The sequence below is a fragment of the Canis aureus genome, chromosome 13, assembly GCF_053574225.1.
Source record: "Canis aureus isolate CA01 chromosome 13, VMU_Caureus_v.1.0, whole genome shotgun sequence".
In the NCBI taxonomy this organism is placed as follows: Eukaryota; Metazoa; Chordata; class Mammalia; order Carnivora; family Canidae; genus Canis; species Canis aureus.
Genome location: NC_135623.1, coordinates 68,571,990 through 68,599,316, shown reverse-complemented (window position 1 = coordinate 68,599,316; position 27,327 = coordinate 68,571,990). Strand labels below are relative to the sequence as shown.

At 41.7% G+C, this 27,327-nt stretch overlaps 1 protein-coding gene across 1 annotated transcript in view; it reads right to left on the bottom strand.

Moving 5' to 3' along the window:
* Nucleotides 1-27,327, bottom strand: part of TLL1 (tolloid like 1) — a 192,530-nt gene that overhangs the window by 40,814 nt on the left and 124,389 nt on the right. Inside the window, exons 10-15 of the mRNA XM_077846571.1 lie at nt 18,912-19,014; nt 16,758-16,874; nt 15,700-15,845; nt 3,683-3,878; nt 2,180-2,305; nt 382-542 (exon numbers count right to left, since the gene is read on the bottom strand). Coding sequence (XP_077702697.1) covers nt 382-542; nt 2,180-2,305; nt 3,683-3,878; nt 15,700-15,845; nt 16,758-16,874; nt 18,912-19,014 — 849 coding nt within the window. The remainder of the gene's footprint in view (nt 1-381; nt 543-2,179; nt 2,306-3,682; nt 3,879-15,699; nt 15,846-16,757; nt 16,875-18,911; nt 19,015-27,327) is intronic.

The following is a 27,327-nucleotide window of genomic DNA, read 5'->3' as shown; positions in this document are numbered from 1 at the left end:
GTGGATTTTGAATGTCGATTGATGGATTGTTGTGGGTTTTTTTTTGTCTTTTGTTTTTTTTTTTAGAAAAGTCAATGCGATATAAAGCTGACCCTAATTTCTTCATAGTTCTTTGATAAATCAAGAAATTGCTGTATCCCAATACACTAAGTAAAAACCCCTTCTAGGTAGTTTTCAATCTCCCAAAATAGCCTAAAATATTATCCAATGCCAAGAGGAATTACAAGCAGTCGCAGAAATGAACAGTACAGCAAAGAAAGACTGCAACATCTGCACAGTTGTACTGCTGCAATCCTTCCTTCCTCCGTCCTTCCACTGACCAGTTTGTCTTCAGAGGTTCCCAGAACCCAACAGAAAAGAATGTACTTATCTTTCACTTACTTCATTGCCCTCCAATTCAAAAAACTCAAACTTCATGGAAATTCTGTATTGGGTTGGTGCGACCACCTGCCACACGCAGTTCTTATTAGGAGGGTACTCCTTGGGCCAGCCTGGAGTGGTTATGGTGCCGTTAAGTTTGGTAAGAAGTCCGCCACAGGCCGCTAGAAGGAAGGAAAGGACAAGGTTTTCCCCTAATAGGGTCATCCCCTTCTTAGCACCTTTCTGCTGGTAACCAAACATCTCCCCATTAAATTCCCATCATCTTCCAGAGTTTTCAAAATCTAGAAAGCTGCAGACGCCGTCGCCTACTACAACTATTTTAATTATCTAATCCCATTCACAAGCTGTGAATTCATTGCTTGGGACCCAAGCAAATTACGGCTGGATGACATCTCAGATCACTTTGAAGTTGGACAACGGGGCGCCTGGGGGGCTCAGTCAGTTAAGAGTCTGCCTTCAGCTCAAGTCATGATCCCAGGGCCCTGCGGTGGAGCCCCAGGTCAGCTCCCTGCTCCCTCTCCTGGGAGGCTGGGGAGGCTGCTTCTCCCTCTCCTCCCCACTCGGGCTCTGTCTCACGATCTCCGTCTCTCTCAAATAAATAAATAAAGACAACCTTTTTTTTTTTTTTTTTTTTTTTTTAAAGCAAAGTTGGACAACCAAGATAAAGAAGACTGGGTGTCAGTTGTCTCATCTTCTAAATGGTTATGACAATATCTACACCATAGGGTAGTTATGAGAACTAACGCCCTCTGTTTTAAAGATGCCACCTTGCCTTCATAACTGCGGGTGTTTTAGTCTAGCCCAGAGAGCAGATTATTAGCTTAATAGATAAGGATGGAGACTTTTGCCAAAAAGAAAAGTTTAAGACTTTAAGAAGAAACAGGGAGTCTCTGATTTTCTTATTCAGCTCAGTAAGGGTTTGGCATTTATTTGTTCAGCAAATAAATCTGCCACCTTTACCACTGCTGTGTCCTGTGTTACAGACGCAGTAGAGAACAAAGGTGCTCATTTTCAGGGAGTTTACATATACATTTTTGTGGGAAGCACCAAAAGTAAACTTTGTGAATACATAACGATAAGTAATGTTGAAAGGCTACACATTGTATGAAGAGGATTTGGGCAGACATTCTGAGAGAAGAATAAAGGAGGGACGGAACAGAGGAAGGAAGATCGGTCCATTTATTTTGTAATTCAAGTATGGGGCCAGCAATAGGATGGAGCAGGGAATAAATAGGAAATGGGGTGGGGGGGGAAGAAGCAGCTTTAAATTCTGAAGGAAGAGATCACAGGACACACTAACAAAACGTTGTGCAAGAAATCTCATCTTAGAATGTGCAGAGGAAATGGCAAAATCCCTTTGTTAATGGATCATTTATTAATGAAACCCATTGGGCGGCTGCTTCACGCTCGTGCTAGGTGCTGGAGATAAAACCAAGCATGTGGATTCAGGACTCCGAGCCGTGGTAGGGGGGGTGTGTTCATCAACACTGTTAAGAGAAGGTGAAAATAAGTGATGGATGGGGGTGAAAACCTGGGTCTAGACAGATAAGAGTAGAAATGGATAGAGAGAGAGATGATAAGACAAATAGAGCAGAAGAGAGAGGGAGGAGAAACACAGCGCAAGCTAATAAACCCGGCGGCCTGGTGGCCAGCGGAGGGACGAGCTCCCAGGCAGGGTTTCCTGTCAACTGAGCCACAGGCCGGGTCCCAGCAGTTGGGAAGAGGTCACTGTGGAGGGCGGGGAGGACAGCGGGAGGCCCAGGGGCCTGGAAGGGCGGGGGCCCGGGGCCAGGCCTACCTTCACAGCTCCTCTTGTCGGGCCCCAGCTCATAGCCCGGCTCGCACGCGCACTGGTAACTGCCCAGGGTGTTCAGGCAGCGCTGCTCGCAGCCCCCGCGGTCCGGCTTGGCACACTCGTCTTCCTCTGCAAGGACGGGGCGCCACGCAGGCAACAGCCCGGTCAGGGTGTCGGCCTGTACCTACTCAGGCGTAATTTTTTTTCTTTTTTTTTTGAAAATATGACGCTCAGAAACTCTGAAACGGAGACAACTGACGTCTCCAACAAAACCTGCAGAAACCACCTGCAGGCCCTTGGGACGCGGCCTACCCGCATGTCCTCCCCGCAACCCCGATGGCCTAAGCAGCAAGACAAGGACTCGGGATCCACAGCGGTGTCAAATGAAGATCACCTTATCTCTGACATCTCTGACACGTATGTGTCTTGGTGGGTTTTTTTGTTTTGTTTTGTTTTTTTTCCTGATGTTACGGTCAAAGGGAATTCTTATATGGTGAATACCTAAGCAATTCTCAGGGAAAGATCCACTATGCTGTTTTTTAAATAACAAAAATATCTGGTTATCATTCACACTAAATTTTGACATGCACAACTAAATCCATCATTTATTCTATAAAAAATCAGCGTAGAGAAACTTTTTGTTTTCTGTCCCCGTGAGAGAGTATTATTTTACAGTGTCACAATGTCACGTGCTTGTGAATTTTGTAAAATTAAGTCTGATGCTTTTTGCACTAAAATGGCTTTCTTTTGGGGTGCTGGCTGGGTGGGCCAATTGTTTAAGGCTCCAGCTGTTCTGGCTTGGGCTGTGATCTCAGGGCCCTGGGATGGGGCTCCGCATCAGGTTCCATGCTTGGCGTGGAGTCTGCTTGAGACTCTCTCTCCCCCTCCATATTATCTCTTTCTCTCTCAAATAAATACATAAATCCTTGAAAAAATAAATAAATAAAATCGTTCTTTTTACCTCATCAGTGCACACCAACTATGGGACCTGAAAATATACTAAAATTTGGTTCCGCGATTTAAAATGAAAGCTGACCAATGATAATTCTTTGTCCCGAAGGCATTTAAAGTATCGGACGGTTCTGCTACGGAGGCCATGCATTATTTCCAATGTGGTCGAACATTATGGTCTACAGGATGGCTCAGAAATGATGTCACCTGTAAACAAACTGATGAATGGCTTCTTCTGGTTACAAGTCTTCTGTTTATGATGTTGTGAAGGTTTTCTCCTTGTCTAAATCCCCTTTCTGGATTTTGCAGTTTTGATATTTCATAAAAACAGTAGGTAAAATCTCCTAATGGAGTTCCTACCCCGTGCTACAAAGTTCCAAACTCCAGTATTTTACCAAGAACTTTTTACCACCAAAAATCATTAAAATATCTGTATGCACAGTGCATTCTTAACTTTCAGCATAACTTCACTATAGTTCTCTCTCTTAGGGTTAGGGAAACTCACATTTATCCCTGACCAACAAGACCTCACCACTTTAAATGACTTCAAGTTACCTTTAAAAAAATTGGCAGCAAACCCTGCCTTGTTCACAGTTCCATCAGAAACAAATTTCATCCACAAGGTATTGGAGGTAGATCTGATATCTTCAGGCTTATCATAACCACAGAAACGCCCTATCAAAGGGCTATTTTCACTGGTTCCATCCCGAACTTCTAGGTAGTCATAGGCACAATTGTCATGTCTTTCAATCTGCAACAATAAAAAAAATATGTGAAGATATATTTAATTAGCAGATAAATCAATTTTTGCAGAAAGAGTAATATTGGTTCTCAGCCATAATCTTGCCAGGGTCACATGACAAGTTATTTAACACCAAATGAGAGCTTTTCTTGTGAGCGTGCATGGCAAGATCTACACTGCGCGTGAACAAAGGGCCTATTTTTCTGGTGGACAGAGGGAGATACAGAAATCAATGGGAGAGTGCATTCACATGTGTCACAACCAACAGATGTTAACTGCCTTTTAAAAGAAAATAAAAGTACCCATAGTAATTCTTTGGAGAAAAAAAAAAAGAGCTAAACAAAATTCAGAGTTAAAATTATCATTAAAAATCTAGGCCAGATATGCTATAAGCAACGTATAATTTGTTCTGAAACATAAAAATTGCCGTTGCTTCACGGACAAAACTGTTATCTTATTCATAGAGAAGCCTGACCCAGACTCTGCTGATAGATATTGCATGGTTTACGGGAATAAATCTCTTTTTAAAGGACTAATTCATAATATACAACTACATACTTCCTAGTCTCTGAAATTCTTGACCCACAGTCAGCATAGCTATCGAAAGACTGTGTAGAATCAGCGCGACCTATTCCTTCCTCAACGTAATAACGGCTGTTCAGGGTTCAGGGGAGACCTTTTATCCCAACAGACTCCCAACCCGTAGAACCTGCAGGAACTCAATCTCTTTCCTTAAACAACTCAAATAAAAGCTCAGACCTATGACATTTTATGAAGAACTTCATGTTCATGAATCTATGTTTTGGCCCCAAACTTCCAAAAACAACAAACCAAAATTTGCAACTTGTTTTTCAAATTATAAAACAATCTCTAATAAGTAGCTGGCTTATTTTCTGTAAAAAAAAAAAAAAAAAAAATTCAGAAATTGTTTCTATTTTTTAAGATTGTATTTATTTATTTGACAGAGAGACAGAGCACAAGCAGGGGGAGTGGCAGGCAGAGGGAGAGGGAGAAGCAGGCTCCCTGCAGAGCAGGAAACCCCATGTGGGACTCGATCCCAAGACCCTGGGTTCAAGACCTGAGCCAAAGGCAGACGATTAACCGACTGAGCCATCCAGGTGCCCTAGAAATTGTCAATACATTAAAAATGACAATCTTCATATATAGATAGCCTAAGGACAAATAGAAAACAACAGATTTTGAGGGACAGATTAGGTCAGAACTAATTACTACATTTGCTGCTGCCCTTTTCCCAGTGACAAATCAGGAGGATTCATTCACTCCTTCAACAAATATTTAATGTCCTTTCTCTTCTAGGCACTCTTCTCACTGCTTGGTGTGCACCCTTCGGCAACATAACAAAGAGCTTCGCTCTCTTGGATCTTACATGCTACTGGTGGATAGAGAGTAAAGGGACAACAAATAGGATAAATAATGAAATCATAAAATATTAGCAACCCATGAATTCTATAGAAAACTATAAAGTAAAACAAGATGAGAAGTAGGAGAAGTGGGGGGAGTATTAATAATTTTAAATTATACCTTCAGTAGGTACTCATTGGGCTTGATTTACAAATCATGGGGTTTTTTTTCCCTAAAAAATGTATTTTCTGTGTTGTGTGGAATTATGGGAAAGAATGGAAAAATATTTACCATAAAGACTACCTCGTTTTTAAAGCACATTTTTAAGACTATAGCTTTTTAGAGAGATGGCTTGGGTGAGACAGCAGTGACACTTGTAACTTAGTCACCAAGGATGACAAGGGCAAGCTGACCAGCTATTTACATACTGCCTCTTCTCAGCCTTTAATATACTCCTTTCAAAATCAGAGTTCTCTATAAAGATGAGAACATTTCCAGATGGTCAAAGGCCTTTCTTCGGTCAAGAGGACACATAAAATAATATCCCAAATGTTACAGGTTGAGACTGGATAAAAGAATAAGGACACTGAAACAGTGACAAACTAGGGAAAATAGCAAAGGTCTCAGCAAGCTAACCTCTCCTCACCCGCCTGAGCAGCACAGAATGAACTGCTCCTGACTCAGGAGTCATTTTAGAAGAGAAGGGAAAGAATGAGTTAGAAAAAGAAAGGAAGAGACGCCCGGGTGGCTCAGCGGTTCAGCGCCGCCTTCAGCCCAGGGCGTGATCCTGGGGGCCCGGGATCGAGTCCCGCGTCGGGCGCCCTGCATGGAGCCTGCTTCTCCCTCTGCCTGTGTCTCTGCCTCTCTCTCTCTCTGTGTGTCTCTCATGAATAAATACATAAAATCTAAAAAAAAAAAAAAAAAAAAAAAGGAAGGAAGTGTGAATACACAATACAAAAAGCTGTTTTTCACAGGTCAACTAAGAAAAATAAAATTGGTTCATATTATAAGCCATACTAGGATAAAAAAAATAAGAAGGCTAATTAGAAAGGGTTTTTAATTACTGTCTTGAAGAAATAATGGCTTTCAAAAATTACCACTTCAATGAAGAAGAATGCAAGACAGACGCTACCAAGAAAGAAACAAAAAAAAAATTATATTTATTCAGTGATTAAAAAGAAATAGGATAATGGATATTTCCCTGTACATGAAACTCACTCTGTTCTTTTAACAGGTATATAACAGATCTCTTTAAATTTTAATTTAAAGTACCCATATATTCACTGGTTGCTTAGTAAAAAAAATTAGGGGTTTAAATATTTTATATGATAAACAAAATGTAAACATTTCACGGGTAAAATGCACAAAAATGGCCAATTTTAGGATCAATTCCACCAGCACCTATTTATTACGTACTACTTACATATTAAATATCATGCACTTTGTGTTAGGGGGTCACACAACCGAGACATATACTGCATTCTCACATTGTAAATACCACAGTCGTTCGACTGTCTAGAAAATAAAATGTGTCTTAAATATATGACCTTGTGCTATTTAAAAACACATTATCCCTTTACAACAACATAGATATCTTATCAATGACCTCAATGATCTTTGCTTACCGATTTTTCAGTTTAACTGCATTAATTCTAGTGGCAACACGAGCACAATGAACCTGTGCTCTATTGGTGTCAATTATAATGGTGCCTCTTCTACATCTACACAAGAGTGATGACGGTGAGCACAAATGAAAGTTTGAGTGCTTTCAATTATGTCATTTGCGTAATATTTTCTCTGGCTATATCAATTACTTCAATAAATTAATACACAGAATGGGTAGGAATAAATATGACTGAAGCTAAAAAAGGGATAAGTCAATTGGTGTTTTAGCTCCATAAGAAAAAAGAACACCAAAGTCAATGGTTTAAAAAAAAAAAAAAAAAAGGAAAGAAAGAAAGAAAAAGCAATTTCTTCTTGAGTTACAGCATGGACACAGTTCATATCTGGAACCTGAATGCAATGTCATGCACAATTACACATGTAATAAGTATGCTTTGATAATGATGATGCTGATTTATTATAGGCTTTAAGATAATCAGAGCATAAACCATATACAAATGTGGCAAGTTTATCACAATGTAAACAGACCAAATATGTACAATTAGGACACGAGGACAGTGACAGTAAGCTCTGAACAGGTTTTAGGGAACTGACATTAAAATGATATTGGAAGTAGATTCAAATACACACACACAAAAAGGAAGAATGAGTACTGAGATTAGCTGGGAGGGATTAATATTACATTTCATTACTATGTGCAGCTTATGCCTTTTACTGGCAGATTAAAAAAGAATCATGGAAAAGCTGAGTGATGTTTATTTAGCAAGAACTAAAATCAATTAAATGTAACCTATAGTCAGCCTCTCATTCTAAAACTGTCAACTAGTGCAGAGCTTTGTGGTCAAAAGAGGGACCATGCCCAGGTTTAGGATCTAATCACACACTTTGCCTTCATTTTATAACCAAATGTCCAAATAAATGTTGCAAAAACATCTACCTAGTTATTTGTAAAAAGCTCTGAAAACTCCAAAACTTCTAGATTATGGATGCAATAAAAGCTCTCCCAGAAAAACTAAAAATCCTCCATTTGATTCAACAATCCCACTTCTTGATCTGTTTCTAAAACACTGAGAGCAGAGTCTGGAAGAGACGTTTGCACCTTCACAGTCATACCAGCATTATTCACAATGATCAAAGGTGGAAGCAATCCAAATGTCCATCAATGGATGAATATATCCACAAAATGCTGAATATACATACAGCGGAATGTTATTCAGCCTTAGAAATGAGAGAAATCCTTTCATGTGCTACAACATGGATGAACTTTGCAGATATTACACTGAGTGAGATAAGCCAGTCACAAAAAGGAAGGGGCTGAAGGATTCCACTTCTGCGAGGTACCTAGACTAGTCAAATTCACAGCAACAGGAATTAGAAAAGTGGTTGCCATGGGCTTGGGGTAGGGGAGAAAGGGGAGTTGTTTGGGGGTAGGAAGTTTCAATTTTGCAAGACGAACAGACTTTTAGAGACAAGGTGCGCAATGTGGATGTGCTTAAACCTACTGAGCTGTACACTTTAAAATGGTTAAGATGGGGGCGCCTGGGTGGCTCAGGTGTTAAGCATCTGCCTTCAGCTCAGGTTCTGGGATCGAACCCTAAGACGACTCCCTGCTCATGGGAGCCTGCCTCTCCCTCTCCTTCCTGCTCATCCCTCTCACAAATAAGTAAATAAAAAAAAAAAAAAGTTAATATAGTAAATTTTATGTTTTTTAAAAATTTACTGTAATAATGAAAGCAACCCTCTCCTGTGACTGTTAGAATGTAGTTCTCAAGTATAGTTAATGTAGCAGCAAGTGGATGGCACTAGAGGGTATTACACTAAGTGAAAGAAGTCAATCAGAGAAAGACAGTTACCATGGGGTCTCACGCATATGTGGAATTTAAGAAACAAAGCAGAGGATCATAGGAGAAGAGGGGAAAAAAATAAAACAAGATGAAATCAGAGAGGGAGACAAACTGAAAGAGACTCTTAATCATAGGAAACAAACTGAGGGTCACCGGACGGGAGAGGAGTAGGGTAACTGGTGATGGGCATTAAGGAGGGCACGGGATGCCATGAGCCCTGGGTGTTGTAGAAGACTGACGAATCACTGACCTCTACCTCTGAATCCAATAATACATTATATGTTAATTAATTAACTTTAAATAAAAAATAAAGTTTAAAAATGTATAACTAATGTAATCAACTACATAAACGATTAAACTTCTAGAAATAATATAATTTAAGATCATATACACAGGGAACAATGCTAGTCATTACTTTTCGCTTTGGAGGAAAAATTGTTCAAGAAAAGCATGACTATCGGGGGGGTGGGGGTGACTGGGTGACGGGCACTGAGGGGGTCACTTGATGGATGAGCACTGGGTGTTATTCTATATGTTGGCAAATCGAACACCAATAAAAAATAAATTTATATATAAAAAAAAGAAAAGCATGACTAAAAAAACAATGTAGATTAGCATTTATCACTAAAAATAAGTTAATTTGGGGGATTTCTATATCTGTGTGGATTCCTCATAGGTATACTACTACATACGCTCTTGTTAAAATGATAAACTAAAAATAAATTAATTTTAGTAACGGGAAAAATCCAATAAAGTCTAGGACATGATGCTATCAAGCAAAAGAATTTTGAATAAAAGGCAGAAAAGCTTCATAATAGATCATTATTTTAAAATTTGTTACTATCATATTTAATATTCAATCATATAATATTATTTTGTTATTGTTATTTGATATTACTTAATATGGATACTTAGATCGTTACAGCCCAAAAACAGAGAGAAAATTTATACATTCGCCCTGTGACAATGAAAATCATGAGTCTGGATTAGGTCTACTTCATGTGACTTGGCTTTTTTAATGCTGCCATTCGATTTTTTTTTTCTTTTCACGACACAATTACTTTTACTCCCTCTTAATCTTAATATTAATATTAATCTTAATATTCACTGAAAACCTACCAGTGCCAGAAAATACACACTTCACAGTGTATAAGCAGAGGTGAACAAAACAGACATGCCCCTGACTGACAAACAGATGTTGATTAAACAACACAAATGCACAAATGAAGACAGTTATAAAGGGAAGGAATTGACAGTGTGAGAACAGAGATGCCTCTCTCGGCTACGGGGACCTGGGCCCAGGGCGGTACAGGCGACGGAACGGATTTCAGTCCCAGCCCTACCAGTTATGACCTGTGTGACCTTGGGCAGCATATTCAGGGGAACGGACGCTATCTTTCAGGGCAGAACTACGGCCTAAACCACAAATCTGAAGGGCTACTTAGTTCTCTTTTAACTCCTTAACCACTATATATTCTTAGCCAAACATCCAGACACAGTACGCGGCCAACAGAACAATGTCAACTACTTGAAGTCTCTGTCTTGGCTTCCTAGGTGGTTTCGAAGACCAGTTAACTTAAACAATATAAAATATTTAAAAGAATTAGGGATCCCTGGGTGGCGCAGCGGTTTGGCGCCTGCCTTTGGCCCAGGGCGCGATCCTGGAGACCCGGGATCGAATCCCACGTCGGGCTCCCGGTGCATGGAGCCTGCTTCTCCCTCTGCCTGTGTCTCTGCCTCTCTCTCTCTCTCTCTCTCTCTGTGTGTGAATATCATAAATAAATAAAAAATAATAATAATAAAAGAATTGTCATTAAAAAAAATAATAAAATAAAATATTTAAAAGAATTAAAGGATTACTTAGTCAGGCAATACTCAAAGGATCAAGATAAGAACCTCAGTACATGGTCTACAGTTGCGCAGCTGCCGCGATGATGGGTAAGACGACTTGACGTGTGTGCTTCTCGGAAGGAACGTGTGACCAAATCAGAGTGCGCGGAAAGGTTGACAAGTGCCTCAAACTTAATCCCACTTAAATTAATGTATGTGGGGATTTCAGTGTAAGCATAAGTAAGCTCTGGGCTTGTTTCACTTCTTTTCTGCTTTATTGACATTTCTTTGAAGTCGTTCCTGTAAACATTTCGAGGCTCCCAACCTTTTTCTCGTTCGTATTTCTGCACTGAAAGTGCTCAAGCAAAATCGTGAGATAGTGGTTTCTTTACAAAGGACTCCAAGAGGATTTCCGACACGATCTACATGTACAACCCATGTACAACCCACTTCAGTACCAGCCTTCAGAGGCGATGCATCTACTAGAGAAGAAAAAACTTCCCCAAAAAGTACAATTACAGAAGTAGCAGAACTCTGTCGACCTCCAAATAGTATCCTTTCCTGCTCAAAGATACCTGAAATTCGCTAACAAAGACACTGGTTCAGATTTTCTTTCTGTACTTACATTAAAATCTAAGTAGCATGAGAAGAGGCAAAGCCATGACACGAACTCAAGGAATGATATCGATAATAGATAACTAGTAAGTTCCTTATGATACTGTCAACAAAACGATGGACAAATTTGTCTAAGGCCCCTTTATCTGAAAGGGGAGAGTGTAAATACAGAGAATTAAAAATAGAAACAGTTTTTGAATAAAGGCAAGGACTGATATCAATGAATAAAAACTGTTTTGCCGGACAAAACGACAAAACACCAAGAAGTGGCGAGGACTTTAACTATACATCTTCAAAATAAAATGTATAAGCTAAAGATTGAAAATATATTACGTAAATGAAAATAAATTGATACAAACAGGTACAGATTAATCAAATGAGACAAATCACCTAATGACCACTAGAACAAATTAAATATATATACACAGTTGATTCTCAGTATTTATGGAAGTTTCTTTTTTTTTAAGATTTTATTTATTTATTCATGAGAGACACACACACAGAGAGAGAGGTAGAGACACAGGCAGAGGGAGAAGCAGGCTCCCTGCAGGGAGCCTCATGCGGGACTCGATCTCAGGACCCCGGGGTCATGCCCTGAGCTCCACCGCTGGGCCCCCCGGGCGTCCCCATGGTAGTTAACTTCTATAAAGTTGCTGAACACTTCAACTTAGCAAATACAGATTCAGTGCTCTTGGGAAGATCTAGAATTGGTTCCTGTGCACTCAGGTCACAAATCTTTTGTCAACCAATCAACCTACGACCCTGTGTTTGGTGTGTTTCAGTTTAAATGCACCGTAACATCTATCGCCAATTCAGTAATACAACTCACAGCCAATTGCGTTACGACGCGTGCCTGAACACTGTTCATCTAACATACACTTTTTCTCCATAAGGCACGTGATAGCTGGGAACGTGCATGTCAGATGACTCAAATATTTTGCAGCTCTCTGCATGTCCGTGAATGATCCAGAAGGCACCATGAGTGTTGATTTAGGGGTTACAAAGAATTTTTTAGTTAGTATGCAAATTCACAAATATAGAACCTGTGAGTAATGCATATTGACTATGCTTGGATTTTGGCGTTGGTTTTAGTGCTAACTTGTACGACTCTAGGTTAATGGCACAAGTTCATTTCCCTTACCTAGAAGATTTAGATGATATATCAGAACATCCCTAAATTCCTTGTCACATCTGAATTTCTTAGAACCCAGGATCTATCTAAATCGAGCCATACGGCATATCAGGTCCTGCATAATCAAACTTTTCTTAGCTATCTACGCTTGTTTTCTTCTGCCCTGAAACTTAGTACCTTTGATAAAGGAATGACATATTGATTTCCACCCGCCAGTCATCACGCACTCTCACGCTCCCTTACCTCTAACCCATCCATTTTTCCATCCCTCCCATCATCATGCATTAATCATGCATCTAATGGTGTTGGAGATACGGAGATTGACAAGGTGGATTCAGATCCCCAATCTCTGGTGATCATATTTTAGTGAGAGAGACAGTAACTTTGCAAATGAGCAGACCCATAACGTAAATTCCAGTAGTCATGAGTGCAATAAACTGACACAAAACAGAATAATGGATTATACACAATTGTAGAGAAGAAAATATTTTCAGTAGCTACCAGGCAAGGACTTTTTAAGGAGGCAATGATTAAGCGGAGACCCAAATGAAAGGAGAGGAACAAAAGCATAGATTTAGGGCTAGAAGAGCCCCCGTGGCACATGCTATAACATTGAGTAACCTTGGTATTTCCAAGGAAAAGAAAGAAATCCAAAGAGGCTGGCTTAGAGGGGGTGAGAAGGAGCTTGGGACCAGTCTTGGGTTGACTTGGTCCATGATCACCGAGTCTGGTTTTTATTTTAGGTGTGATAGAAAACTCTTGAAAGAATTTTTTTAAGATTGATTTATTTATTTGAGAGAGAGAGAGAGAGAGAGAGCACACATATGCAGGGAGAGGGGCTGCGGGAGAGGGGGAGAGCCTCAAGCAGACTCCCCACTGAGGGCAGACCTGATATGGGGTCCACCTCACAACCTTGAGCCCAAATCAAGAGTTGGCCACTTAATCGACCCAGAGGCGCAGCGTCCCCTCCTTCCCTGCCTCCCTGCCCCCTGCCCCCCAGCCAAAAGAACGGAAGCACAGTGTTATGACCTAACTGACATCGTAAAAGGGTCCGTGTGGCTGCCGTGTGGAGATCAGGATATATGGGGCAAGAGTAGAGACGTGAAGGTCTCCCCACGTTCCGAGAGAACGGGCAGCAGCGGGGAGCAGAGCGGTCGGAAAGCTGGGATTCAGCGATCCTGTGTGGGGCTTTGCTGGAGACGAGGCGAATGAAACACCCTAATTGACTGGTCTCGGGGTTTAAGAGAAAAAGTGGCATCAGCGCTCTTCCTGGAGTCAGCAGTGACGCTGACATAGTGAATCCTTCACTGGGAGACTGAGGAAGACGGGCCAGTGAGCAGGACAAGACCTTCCAGGGTTTGGTCCTGGTCATTTGAAGATCGGGGGCCTGTCAGATATTTAAGTATGTCCAGTTTATGAGCAGAGGAGCAGAGACATAAGGAAACGGCAGCAAGATGAAGAAGGACACGCCAGCAAGACGGAGAAAGGCTCCTAGAGACCGTAGGTAAGACGTGCCGTCAGCCGAGCATGACAGGACTTCTCCTCGATCCCAAACCTTAGGAATAACCTTTCCATTCGCTCAATCAACGAATCTTTATCAAGCAGCCACTCCGTGTGGGGCGCGGGTCTGAGTGCTGCCCGCCTGCCTGCCCCTCCGCTGGCCGATTTTCGGAGACTCTGGCGGTGACGACGCTGGCGCTGAGCAGAACGCCGCGCACCAGCTAAGGCTTCTGCGGCTCCGGACCGAACCTCAGGTCTCAGATGCTCGGAATGGGGCCTCAGGGGCGCCCGCTGCGCCGCGTCGGGAACGGACCAGTCCACAGACACCGAATCATACCTTGAAAGGCAGGTCAGCTCTTGACCATTCGCAACATCAGAAGATACGAGGAACGCAGTCCTTGGGCAGACAAGTCTCCGCTGAACCAGTTATTTGGTTCTTTTTTTTTTTTTAAAGACTTATTTATTTATTTATTTATTTATTTATTTATTTATTTATGATAGACACAGAGAGAGAGGGAGGCAGAGACCCAGGAGGAGGGAGAAGCAGGCTCCATGCAGGGAGCCCGACGTGGGACTCGATCCCGGGACTCCAGGATCACGCCCCGGGCCAAAGGCAGGTGCTAAACTGCTGAGCCACCCGGGGATCCCCCAGTTATTTGGTTCTAAACAGCAGGTGAGTCCTGCCCAGTTAGTTCACCGTGGGCAATCAGGGGGCCTATTCGAGCAACGTCCGCAATATCGTCGATCCGGCAAAATAACAACATTCAAACACGAATCAAACAATCTCAAGAACCACAGTTGCCGAAAATACGAAATATTATCTGGCAGAGGAGCAGGTAGCACAACGTGACGCTCCTGTAAGAGAAGACCGTTCTTTTGCCCTAAAAGGCGGTACGTCGGGGACACCAAGCGGCCCGTGCGAAGGGGCAGAGGTCAGGGCCCAGGAGGCGGGCGATGCCCTGGGCCTGTGGGCCGGGCCTGGGTTGTCCCGGTGCTTCTGCGGTGGGGACACAGGCCCCCCCATGCACGGCCTCGGGCCAAGCACACCCTGGCTCGGGGCAGGGGAGCCCGCCTGCCCCCCGATGGCTCGGCCAGAGGATCCACCGTCTAATCAGTGAAGAAGCAGTCCCCAGTTACGGCATCTGGGTCCCTAAGCGCTGTCGGAAGCCGCCACCACCGTCTCGTCACTGCTATCCCCGTGGCCCAGGGTCCTCTGGTGTAAGCACACTCGGGAGTTCGCCACAAGCGCCCTCTGACACCTAATCCAGCTCTCCGGGCCGCGTGACAGTGACTCACGGCCACTCGGGAGCCGGGCCTTGGCTCCAGACTCTGACTGACCTTTGGTTTATTGGCCCCTCATCGAACAACGTGCTGGTGGTGCCCTCGCCTCCCAGCTGTCTACTTCGGAGGAAATCGAAAGCAAAAAACACTTAAATCTCTATTTCTGACATAACCAGCTTTCTGCAGAATGGTAAAAAAAAAAAAAAAAAAAAAAAAAAAAAGAGGCAAGAGACGGATCTCCTCCATAATGACGACGACAACAGAAAAAGGACCGTCCTTCCGCCTTCTCCCCTCCTAGCTTAGAAGACACAGAAAGTCCCACTAGCTAATGGGCGCTGTGCAACAAGCCTGTGCATTTGCCAGAAGAAACTACTGTCAGGACTTCAAACATTCTGATTCCGATTGCCCAGATAATGTAAACTCACTTTAATCTTCTTGAAAATGTCTGCAACAGGAGGAGAGAAGAAGAAGAAGAAGAAGGAAAAAACCCTCTTTCACTGTTGATGTCACCTCTTAAGGGCCCCCCTCCCCGTGCTCCTTCGCTGATGGAGAGGCTGGTGCCATCTGGGCCTCCGTCTGGGCCTCCGCTTGTTTACCGAGGGTCCCCTTAGGTGGCCTGTGGTTTCGGGGCGCGGGGGGTTACCTCGAAGGCCTGGAAGGTCAGTCCCACGTAGTAGTCCTCCGACACCGTTATTTTCCACACACATTCCTTCATGGGCCTGTAGTCATCAGGGTAATTCGGGGACTGAATCTGCCCCTCGTGCTTGCGGATCTCGCCTCCGCAGATTGCTGGGGGCGGAAACAAACACGTAAATAAACCCATAAATAAACGTTGCGTTTTCGCTTCCTTCTGAGAATGACATTTGAGTCTAGTGCCTGTAGCTGAGTTTGTAAAGACCAGGCTATTAAAAAAAAAAAAAAAAAAAAAACAAAGTGGGCTGGTTGTACTGTGATAAATATTTAGATGGAAGGAGCCTCGCCAGTTAACTATAAATATTAGAATACAGCACGGGAATGCACGATTGCATATTTTTTTTTACTTTTGAGGAGCCTGGAGATCTGCGGGTGCCGCCTGCGTGCACCCACCCACTGCGTGCTGCTGTCCTATCACGAGCTGTAGGATCGCCCGGGCCGGTTCTTACCGTCTTCTGAGCTCAGGCAAGGCAGCAGCTCGGGGAGTCGCCCCGGGCCCCGGGCCCCCCTGCGGCCCCACAGCCCCGCTCCAGGGAGGCAGGAGGCTGGCCTCCAGCCCGAGGCCCGGGGGAGCAGAGGCAGCCCCGGGAGGCCGCTGCGGCCGTCACCTGGCCAGCGAGGGCTCCGGGGGACACAGGCCGAGCCAAGCAGCAGTGGCCCCCAGTGCTGCCCCCCCAGGCAGGTGCCCCAGGACCGCGCCCAAGCACCTCCTGTGCAGCTCCCTGTAGCGGGGAGCTTGGGCAGCGGGGGCACCAAATACCCACAGACTTTAATACCTTCATGGAAAGAAATGCAAAGCTGAGAGCTCTTGCTCCCCCCCCCACACACACACCCAGATGTCACCCCGGGGCTGGGACCAGAAGGAGCTTCTTCTTACGATTTAAATTCACCGAGTACTTGTCATGGGGTCGCTCTGGTGACGGCGGGGACAGCTCCAGAGCGCCCGGGTCCGCAGAGAGCCCTCGGGGAGCCCATGTACCTCGGGGGGCGGGGGGGAGGCCTACTTGCCTTCGTAGGCCGCGGCGAAGCCCTTTCCCACCCAGTTACTGCTGCTGCGAAACTCGATCCACATCCTGCTGTCCGTGGAGGCGAGGACTTCAGGCAACTTGTCCCCACAGAACCTACCTGAAAGCAATAAGAGGACACAGAGACTCCTAAACACGCCCCGCGGACGGGCTTCTGCCCCAGCTGCAAGTCACATAAAAGAAACCCCATCGGGCTCCTGGGCTCCGTCCCCAGGGCCTGGGCTCCAAGTGGCCTTGGCGGCCCCGTCCTGCAGCGGATGAGGTGAGGGGTCCCTGCGGGTCTGCCCTGAGCACGCGAGCACTTGCCATCCTCAGGGGCGAGCGGGCCACCACGGCTGCCCGGAGGATCGGCAAGCGGCCGGTGCCGAGGGCAGGCCCGGAACGGGTCACGGCTTCCAGGCAAGGCCGGGGCTGCTCCGTCCCCCCGAGGAGGGGGTGCACCCACCCGGACATGTGGGCTCCAGGTGCATCGTGGCAGGGGAGCTACTCGCTTAGGGGCGTGGGGGCCCCAAGTGGGTGCTGCACCTGCTGGGCCGGGCAGCCCTCCTGGGCGAGCGTGGCCCCGGCCGCAGGGCATCACACCCTCACCCCCCAGAAGAATCGGAGGCTGCCGGCGGGCTTGCCCTCGTGCTCTGAATTCTCGCACGACCACAGAATGGTGAGATCTGCCCACCCCCGGGAAATCAGTTTCCACCAATACCGCATGGTCACCATTTCTGCCCCCGAGCCCCCGGCAGCGAGGTCATTCGTAGCTTAAGTAGAAGGCAAAGAGGGGTCAACCCAAAGGAAACTGCTGCCGGCAGCCAACAGGTGACCAAGTGCTCTCCCGGGTGGCACAGTCCCCTCGGGGCACGGGACGAGCCGTCCCTGAGGCTGCGGGTGCACGTGGAAGGCCAGGGGCCTGGTAGCAGGTGGCCTCCCACGCAGAGCGCATGGAGGGGCACCTGAGCCTCCACCAGCAAGGGACCCGAGCTGCCTGTGACAGCTGCGCTTCGAGGAACAGGCCTCGGGATGGGGGGGCGGCCCCGCGACAGCTGGGCCACAGGGCACCGGGCGCTGGCCCACTCCCCGGGCACGCGGGCGCAAGGCGTTCCAAACACAGGTGTGCTCCAACATTTAGCTTTCGTTTGGGTTCTTCGATGGGAGTTTAATGAAACGTTCTCTTCGGAACACACGCACACATACTACAGATCGCTTCGCCCAGGCTACGAAAGCCAACGCTCGAGGCCACGTTCTCCTCAATCTGACTTATCGAATTCTCTCAATTACTTTTTTCGTATTTTTAAACATTTCTGGATCTCGTGGACTTACTAAGGCTTTATTTACTTATTTACTTATTTATTTATAAGTTTAAAAATTATTTTATTATTATTTTATTATTTTTTTTTACTAAGGCTTTTAATACACTTTTTAATACGACACTGTCCATTCAGCAGCTTTCGGATGTTAAGGAAAAAAGAAGATCTGTGCGTCACCTAAACACAGCTGAGCAAAGCTGCTTCTAAAAATAAAGGAAAAGTTGCCATTTCAAAAAAATAAAAAATAAAATCAATGTGGGAGCCGATGCTTACGTGCTCACAACGGCTCTCACCGTTAAGTAAAGCAGAGGGCAGCCCCAGGGTGGCTCCTGCGAGTTACTGGTGCGGTCTGTGGTCACACTTGGCAGCGGACTTTTGGGAGCACCAAATCTGAGCTACGGTTTACGACACAGAGCACGAATGTCTCTTCTCGGCCACAAAAAATCTCTGGGAAGCAACGCTGTGACGTCGACAGTGAGAGCGGACACGCGTGGCCTAAGAAATCAGCCAACACGGCCCCAACGGCTCACATTCCACTGCCTTGGCAAACCGAGCAAAACACACCCATGCACACCCGCATCATTTACCTCATTAGAGCAATGATTATCGAATTAAAAATATATGTGAACGCTATTCTGAATCATTATATTCAGACCCAAGCACCTCCCCACAATCTAAGCTACTTTAAAAAGCAATCTATTGATTTGACTGTATTTTGCTGTGGTTGAAAAGAGAATAATACAAATTAAAATGTGGGCCACATACATTTTTCAGTCTAAGGTGACTCTTGAAAGAATCTACTCTCGAGGACCGAGCATGGGCATGCCCACATCTCTTACCAAGGAGAGGTGATTTCCTCCAGTACCCATCTCTCACTTCAATGTAGTCATACCAGCACAAGCTGCTTTTGTATAGGTCCATTGTGGTAAAATTTAAAACAATCTGCAAATTGGAGCAAAATGACACAAAAAATGTGAAATGATTGTAACTGCACACGGGCTATTTGATCCCTAGAGATGAGGAACCCAGGACTGCTAAGAAAACAGATTCATAGCTAATGCTTTTTTTTTTTCTATTAGTATTCCCTTAACACGTTTCTTAACAAACACCTCAAAAAAAGAAAATATTTTCTTGTTCTCATTAATGTTTGACAATATAGGAGCACAACGGCAGTAGTTAAAACTAAACATTTTAGCAAGTAAACCAGAGGTTCTATAAAGGCAATTTAAACAATTCTGAAATAAACAGAAATCTTTATTCAAATAGTTTATTTTGAATTTTTAAAAGATAAACATGACTTAAGCCATGAGAAATTCCGGTTTTGCCATGAATGTCTTCTTTTTAATAATTTATTTCAAAGACAACCAGTCAGACACGTATAATTACATTAAAAATTACCACCATATGCCATATTCCAAGAACATAATATCATTGTGTATGTTGAAATGTTTTAAATACAGCTCTAAAATCTGAATTTATCCATGTAACTATAATCAAAGGCAGATGTCACTGTGCTTCTCTAGATCCAAGAATATATAATTCAACGATCTTTCAAGTTATAAGGTCTTGCACATGACCCCTTATTGTGTACTTTGTTTTGAAATGATGCCGCTCTTTGTCAAGATAATTCAGATAATTCAAGAACAACTCTGGGAAAGACAATTTTCTTACCTCTTTATAAAGAGTCTTTATTTTTCAAATAATTAACTCTTTTTCTACTTGATTACACCAAAGGAGAGCCAAACTAGCATGAGAAATATACCTATCTGAAGTAAAATTCATTTGGAAAATAATGTGCTTTTTTATATTCAAAAACTCATTCTAACTCTATTCTGCTTAAAATATCTAAGATGCTTAAGGTGTGCAGTGAATCTGTTTTTTACTCTGGAAGCAGGAATGGTCTTTGGCCCAAAACAGCAAATTATGAGTATTTTAAATAAATGCTTCTAATATAAAACTTCAGTTTGTGAGAATATTTAAAGAATCCTTTGGTGACAATATAAAAATCTGAATTTGTATGTAAGAGAACTCTCAAGCTCAAGAACTGAGTAAAATATATGGATAATCAATCAATGCTGAATCCATATTCCAGAAAAGTACTGCCGTTATTCGTGTTAGAAAATGTACGCTTCTCCCCTTTCTTGAACACAATATAATCAACAGGCATGTACGTGCTAATTACGGCAAATCAATTCTTAACTAGCTTACTTCTTATAAGAATGAAGACCCAGCATAACAATAAATATGTCTCACGGCATCTTGCATCCCTGCGACAATGATGGTAACCAACGGAGCTGTACACCGGAGCTGGGTATAACTGCCCATGAAAATAGTCATTTATGGAGACAGAAACTAAGAATTCATCTAACTACGATGAAAGTCAGCTGTACCCTATGATGGCATTAACATCTGACCATTAAATTCAACCTTTTCCAGTTTTTTTAAACATGTACTTTCTTGACTCCAAAGAGAGGAAGTCTACTCTACCAAGGACGTGAAAACAGAGGCACACTGTTTCGTTTTGTTTTTTTTTATGTAACCCAAGAGGTACAGCATAACTTGCTTTTGTTTAGTGAAGTTGTTCATTTATTTCTGTCTACCTTATTTATAGTTTCTCTTCTTTCCTTTTTTCTTTTCCTTCAACTAATTTTATTATTCCAAATACTCTCAAAAATGTTTACAAAAATTCTCACAATATCCAAGGACACAGGACTGGTCTTTTTTTTTTTTTTTTTTTCTTTCTTTCTTTCTTTTGCAGTAATCCTCCACACTTGATTATCAAAAATGCATGGTTTGTAAACACGTTTTCTGAAGTTTCCAATATGTTTTCTCCTCCATCTCTGAATACCAATGCAATATTAGGTTATTCTTTTGACAACATTGGGAAATGATTTCTGGTTTTTCTCCTTAAGTTTGTATTTTCTTTAAGCCTGCTACAAATGGGGAATACTACGACTGCTCGATCTTGGGTTTCATTTTGCATTTGTATTCTCTCTAGAGCAACCATCAAGGATTTGAGTCCATATGATCATACAAGCACTGTTGTTATAGCAGAGATGGAAAAGTAGAATTTAGACACAAACAGTAGATCTCAAGGCTCATTGTGTGGCTTCCTTCTTAGATTTAAAGGTGAGTTTTACAGTGAGGTGCAAATAGCTTCACTTCCTCTTCTACGAGGAAAAAAAAATCAGCTAACTTAGAACTATGCGTATCATCAACTTATGCTTACATTTAGAACAATGTGGTTGGATTGCTAACAAGTAGTTAATATTTGAAGTTTGGGACACACACACACACACACACAAACACACTCACACACACAGTTGGAAGGGGGATAACTCTAAACAGAAAAGTTTCCTATCTTGTTTTTAATCTTCTATTTTAAACTCCAGGCACCGTGGAGGAACAAAACTGGCCTACTTTAATATAAAACACAGAGTCCTTTGGAAGCAGAAAATGTAATAAAGATAAGTTTTCTAAAATCAAATCTTAGGGCTCTGACACAGAAGTAAAATGCTGGCCTTTGACTAAGGTTGCTAGCAGAATCAACTTGAATTACAAATCAAAAGCACTTGGAAAATATTTGGTTGTCTCATGTTAGGCTATTTTATGTAAATGTGATGCATCTTTTTAAGAATGATGAAATTAAAACTACTAGCACAATTATAGAAACGTTTACTTCTTATGGTGAGTAGCAATGTACAGTTATCAATTTAAAATTAATCGTGGCTCAGGACGCCTGGGTGGCCTTCGGCTCAGGTCTTGATCCCACGGGGGAGCCTGCCTCTCCCTCTGCCTGTGTCTCTGCCTCTCTCTGTGTGTCTCCGTGAATAAATCAGTTAAAATTTCAAAAAAACGTTAATCATGGCTCCCTTGGAACATGAGATTGAAGGAGATGCGAAGAACAATTCTAGAATTTCCTACGATCTGTTATGAGGCTTAGTTGCTATTCTGCAAAGTTAAATTGATGTAATTGCTGTGGAGACTTTATTAAAACTTTGTTATACAGCCCTGCAGAGAGCCACAGCACGCAGAACCTTGAAGAAAGGCAGACCCACAGTCAAGGGCTGGATGTCTGCAAATCTCCAGAGGAAAAGACAATCCAAAAACTATTGTTGGCACAATTAAGACACGACTGAGCACCTAAACCAATTCCATGAGCACTGCAGAAAGACCAATTAGAGTTGGTCTTACAGTGCGAGGATGGGGAAGACACAAGTCTTCGATTAGACTGATGTTATTAAATGGCTCTTTAGAAAGAGATATTAGCATCAAAAGCAGTAGAATAAAATAGATTTCTGGGTCCCAGCCCAAAGAAGTTTGGACAAGCCTACTAATCTCTAGGGAGACTACAGTGTTCTTCTCAGAAATAAGACTAAAAATGAGAAGTAAACTATATTTATGGATCACATCCAGCTTGCTGGGCCCATTCCTTTGCATATCGTCTATGACGGCGTTCACAATACAATAGAATGGAATCTTTGGAGCAAACCGTATGACCTGCAAAGCCAGAAATATTTACTGTATTATCCTTTCCAGAAAAAATTGCCAACTCATGGAATAACTGGTCCTAAAGCTTCTGTTCAGCTCTGCATTTTATCATGCTAAAGGGAAAAATTTACATCTTTTTCCTACAACTAGAAGCTATTTATGATTGGGAGTCAGAAAGCCCGAGTCTAAGTTCTAGCTTCTCGGTTTGCTAGTTGACATAAACCCTGTTGGTTTGAATGTATGTTCTTCCCGTAAAACCCCTGGAGGCCATAATATCAAGCTGTTTTCAGCAGAGTTAAATCAGAAGGATTTCACTGGGTAATGTCAGAAAACCACGAAGGCAATCTGAAAGCATTGTTAAGATCCTCATGTATTACCATTTTCATGGTACATATTCAGGCAGCGCTCACAGCATAAATCCTGAAGGCGCTTATGAAAGAAATAAAAGTAGTAACCTGATTTGCTTAATGCAACTATGCTAAGAACATAAAATAATCAGCTTAATTTTAAGGTTTCATAGGAAAATCGTCATGTGAAAAGTAAGGGACTCTCACCTTAAAGTCTAAAGACTAGACAGGGGAACCTGGGACCTTGGTTCAAGTCCCTGCCTTAGAACCAACTAGTTATATGACACAGGTAGATCTCTAATTCCAACAGAGATTTACCATACGACAGGTGAAAAACAGGAATGGGCTTATTCTATAAAAGTAATTTCTCTGCTTAAAATTATATGATAATACCTGGATTTTGAAATTTTGGTGTGTCGTCACCAACTACTCACAGGAACATTTTTCATACCTCTCTTTCCTCAGTACCCACTCCACCTCTGTACCTAATCAATTCCTACTTCTGCAGTTCCCCTGACAATGCTCTCTGCCCATCTTCACTTACCGTGTCCTTCAAATCTCTGAATTAACTGCAATAGTTTCACAACCTGTGCTGTGGCTTTCAGTTGCACTCATCTCCAATGCAGCCTAAGCCTATACGGTCACTTTAATCTCATGAGCGTTGGGCACCAGTGGTGGACACCCAATCCGGTGTAAATACCTAATCCTGGGCATGATGACTCTAGGGCCATAATCCACCTGTCCTGCCTCATTTTTCACTACCTCAGACATAGATTCTTCATCCCATTGATGCCTGACTTCTTGCCATGGGGCCCTGAAAACGTACCCCCAATTCCAGCACTCCTTTAGTCAAGGTGTACATACTTCTTCCTGGGACACCACTCTCCCCTTCCCTGTTCCTGGAATCAGGTTCTTCACACCTTTCAAAGTCTACATCAAAGGCCTCCATCTCCCAACAAAATCTGAACTCTCCTACCTCAGGAATTCCATCTTGTGTTCTGTGATTTTTCAGAGTTTGGCTATTGTATTATTGGGCCTTGCTCTTGCTATATGTTTGTAAGTTTTTATTGGCAAAGATTTCTTTCACGTGCCAGAAGATACATTTTTTTTAACAGAATAGCAGATTTATCTACATACTAATTGCTAAATTTAAGTGGTGCCTTTGGCAACAGAAACACTATATTGTGAATTGACTCCATATGTGTAAAGCACAGATGAGTGATTAAAAAAGAAAATTTTGCAAAATGAAAGCAGTCAAAAGACAGCTCTTAATTGGGCTATTCAGGAAAAGAAAAAAAATATTAACTCTATTCAAGACAAAAGCAATCTGCCCTTGTTAAAAGATCAGTCTGTTCTGAGAGGAGAGTCCACAAAAAAGTCTTCAGTTTTCTAAAATCTATTACATTTTAGTATATTTGTTTTTATTTGATCAAACTAAGTGTCATTTTTTTGGTTCATTCTTCTGAATTTTTGAGAAAAGAAAACATATTCTCTATAACTAAAGAAAATTTTAATGATTAGCTCTACCGAATGCAAGCTGTGTGGTGCTAGGCAGGCTACTCAATCCTTTTTTAGTTCAATTTCTTCACATAAAAAACAGATATAATCATAATACCAAACTCAATGGAGTGTGAGCAGTTTAACACAGAGCCTGGCATAGTAAATACTCAATAAATATTAGTTTCTTATATTTATAGGATTGAAATATGTCCTCCTACTCCTAATTCATCAGGTTATCCTTAAATATGCATATTGAATTCTAGTGTTACCAGCATTTATGAAATTTTTAGACTTTTTTTTCAATTTTGATACTATCATTTGACAAAATAACAAATTTTATAATATTCAACTACTCTCATAATACTGGCTCAAAACACTTTCAATTTTATAAATTATATAGCTTGCTTTCATTTCATTAACTTTATATAACATCCATGTGTTTATATTCATATGTAAGGCACTTGATAATTTTTTCATGTGTCATGTGTAAGGTATGCTTATCAGAATTTTACTAGTCTAGTAAAATAAATGGAGAGAGATAAAAAAAAATGAAGAGTACACATTGTTATGTAATGCACTTGAAACACATTTTATTACATGAGAGAAATCTGAGATTTTAGAATATGAAAAAACTGCCTTGAGAAATCATCTGTAAGCAGGCAGCATCATTTTATAATAACTTCTGTAAACTTATTTTGTATGGTTAGAAGTTATTCAATTTTTGTGCTCATTAAATCACTTTTGATATTTTCAATTTCAGGATTCCACATTAAGAAATATTTCAAAGGAAAGTATTTCTTCAAGTTTTGATTTTTAACCAAGTTAAATATATAGCCAATTGTACACGGTAAAATTACATTATCGTGAATTCAAGTAAAAGAATTCATAATTTCAAACAGAAAAAATACTAGCATATAAAAATATACTAATTAAAAAAATAACCTGAAGTATAAACTATAGGCAGGGCAAAATGAGCCTTAATGGAAGTCTGTGGTGTGAGAAAAAATAATAAATAAAAATATTTGCTGAATCTTCAAACAAATGCTACCGGGAATGAAGACCAATGTACAAGAGAATGAAGCCAGGCCATGTACAAAAGTTAATTCAACAATGAATTAAAGACCTAAATGTAAAACCCAAAACTATAAAATAGAAGAAAGCATAGAGGAAAAGCCTCATGATACTGGAACTGGCAATGATTTCTTAGATATGGCACAAAAGCATAGGCAAAACAAACAAACAAAAGCAAAAATAGTTGAGTGGCACTACACAAAACTAAAAAGTTTTTGCAAAGCAACAATCAACAGAGTAAAAAAGGCAACTACAGAACAGAAGAAAATATTTGCAAATCATACATCTCGTAGGGGGTTAATAGCCAAAATATGTAAAGATCTATAACCCAACAAGAAAAAATAAAATAATCCAACTAACAAATGAGCAAGACACTTGAAGATACATTTCTACAAAGATGATATACAAATGGTCAAGAAGCAGATGAAATGATGGCCAACATCACGAATCATCAGAGAAATGCAAATAAAAACCACAATGAGATATGACCTCCCACCCATGAGGATGGCAACTAACAAAAAAACAAATAATGGGGATCCCTGGGTGGCTCAGCGGTTTAGCGCTGGAGTCCTGGGATCGAGTCCCATGTCGGGCTCCCTGCATGGAGCCTGCTTCCCCCTGTGCCTGTGTCTCTGCCTCTCTCTCTCTCTCTGTGTGTGTGTGTGTCTCTCATGAATAAATAAATTTAAAAAATCTTAAAAAAATACTACATATTGGTGAAGATGTGGAGAATTTGAAACCCTTCTACACTGCTGGTGGGATTGTAAAATGGTGCAACCGCTATGGAAAACAATATGGAAGTTCTTAAGAAATTAAAAACAGAACTACCAAATTATCCAGCAGTGCATCCAGAGGAACTGAAAGGAAACTGTCTTACAGAGATAGTTACAAACTCATGTTCATAGCACTGTTCACCATAGCCAAAAGGTGGAAGAAACTCAAACGTCTATCAGCGGATGAATGGATAAACAAATGTGGTCTATACCTGCAATGGAATATTATTCAGCCTTAAAAAGGAAGAAAATCCTGTCACATGCTAAAACATGGTTAAACCTTGAGGCCATTATGCTAAATGAAATAAGCCAGTACAGAAGAAACCCAATGCTGTACCCTCCCACTTATGTGGGTATTTAAAGTAGTCAAAGTCGTAGAAACAGAAAGTAGAATGGTGGTTCCCAGGGGACCACTGAGGGGTAGAGAAACAGACATGGTTTATGGGTATGGAGCTTCAGTTTTGCAAAATGGAGAAGCTCTGGAGATCTGTTTCACAACAATGTGAAGGTACTTAACATTGTTAAACTATACACTCAAAAATGGTTAAGACAGGAATTTTTTTTTTTTAAGACAGGAAATTTTACATGTTTTTTACCACAACAAAAATTTTGATAAATATCCGTATATAACTTAACAAATGTTAACTGAAAAAAACAATATCTCATTTATGTCAGGATGAAACAAACTTGAGGAAAAATAAAAACAATAGCATATAAAATGAAGATAACTACACATTGTAACCTCTTTTTTAGAATCTTTCTATGGTTTGGGAGAAGGATAAGGATATCAATTAGACATGACTCTATTAAGAAGGCTGCTAGAAAAAAGGTACCAAATAATAGAATATACATTTAAAACTTTCAAACCAATAGGTAGAAAATAAATGAGATGAGGGAAAACGAAACCATAAATTCAATACACAAAAAGGCAAAAAGTAGAACAAAAGAAACAAAGTGGGACATTTGGATGCAAACAAAAAATAGTAATTACTGATTACATCAGTAATCACAATAAATGTAACTGCAATAAGCACTAAAGACAAATTAGCCACCATGAATTAAATAAAAATAAA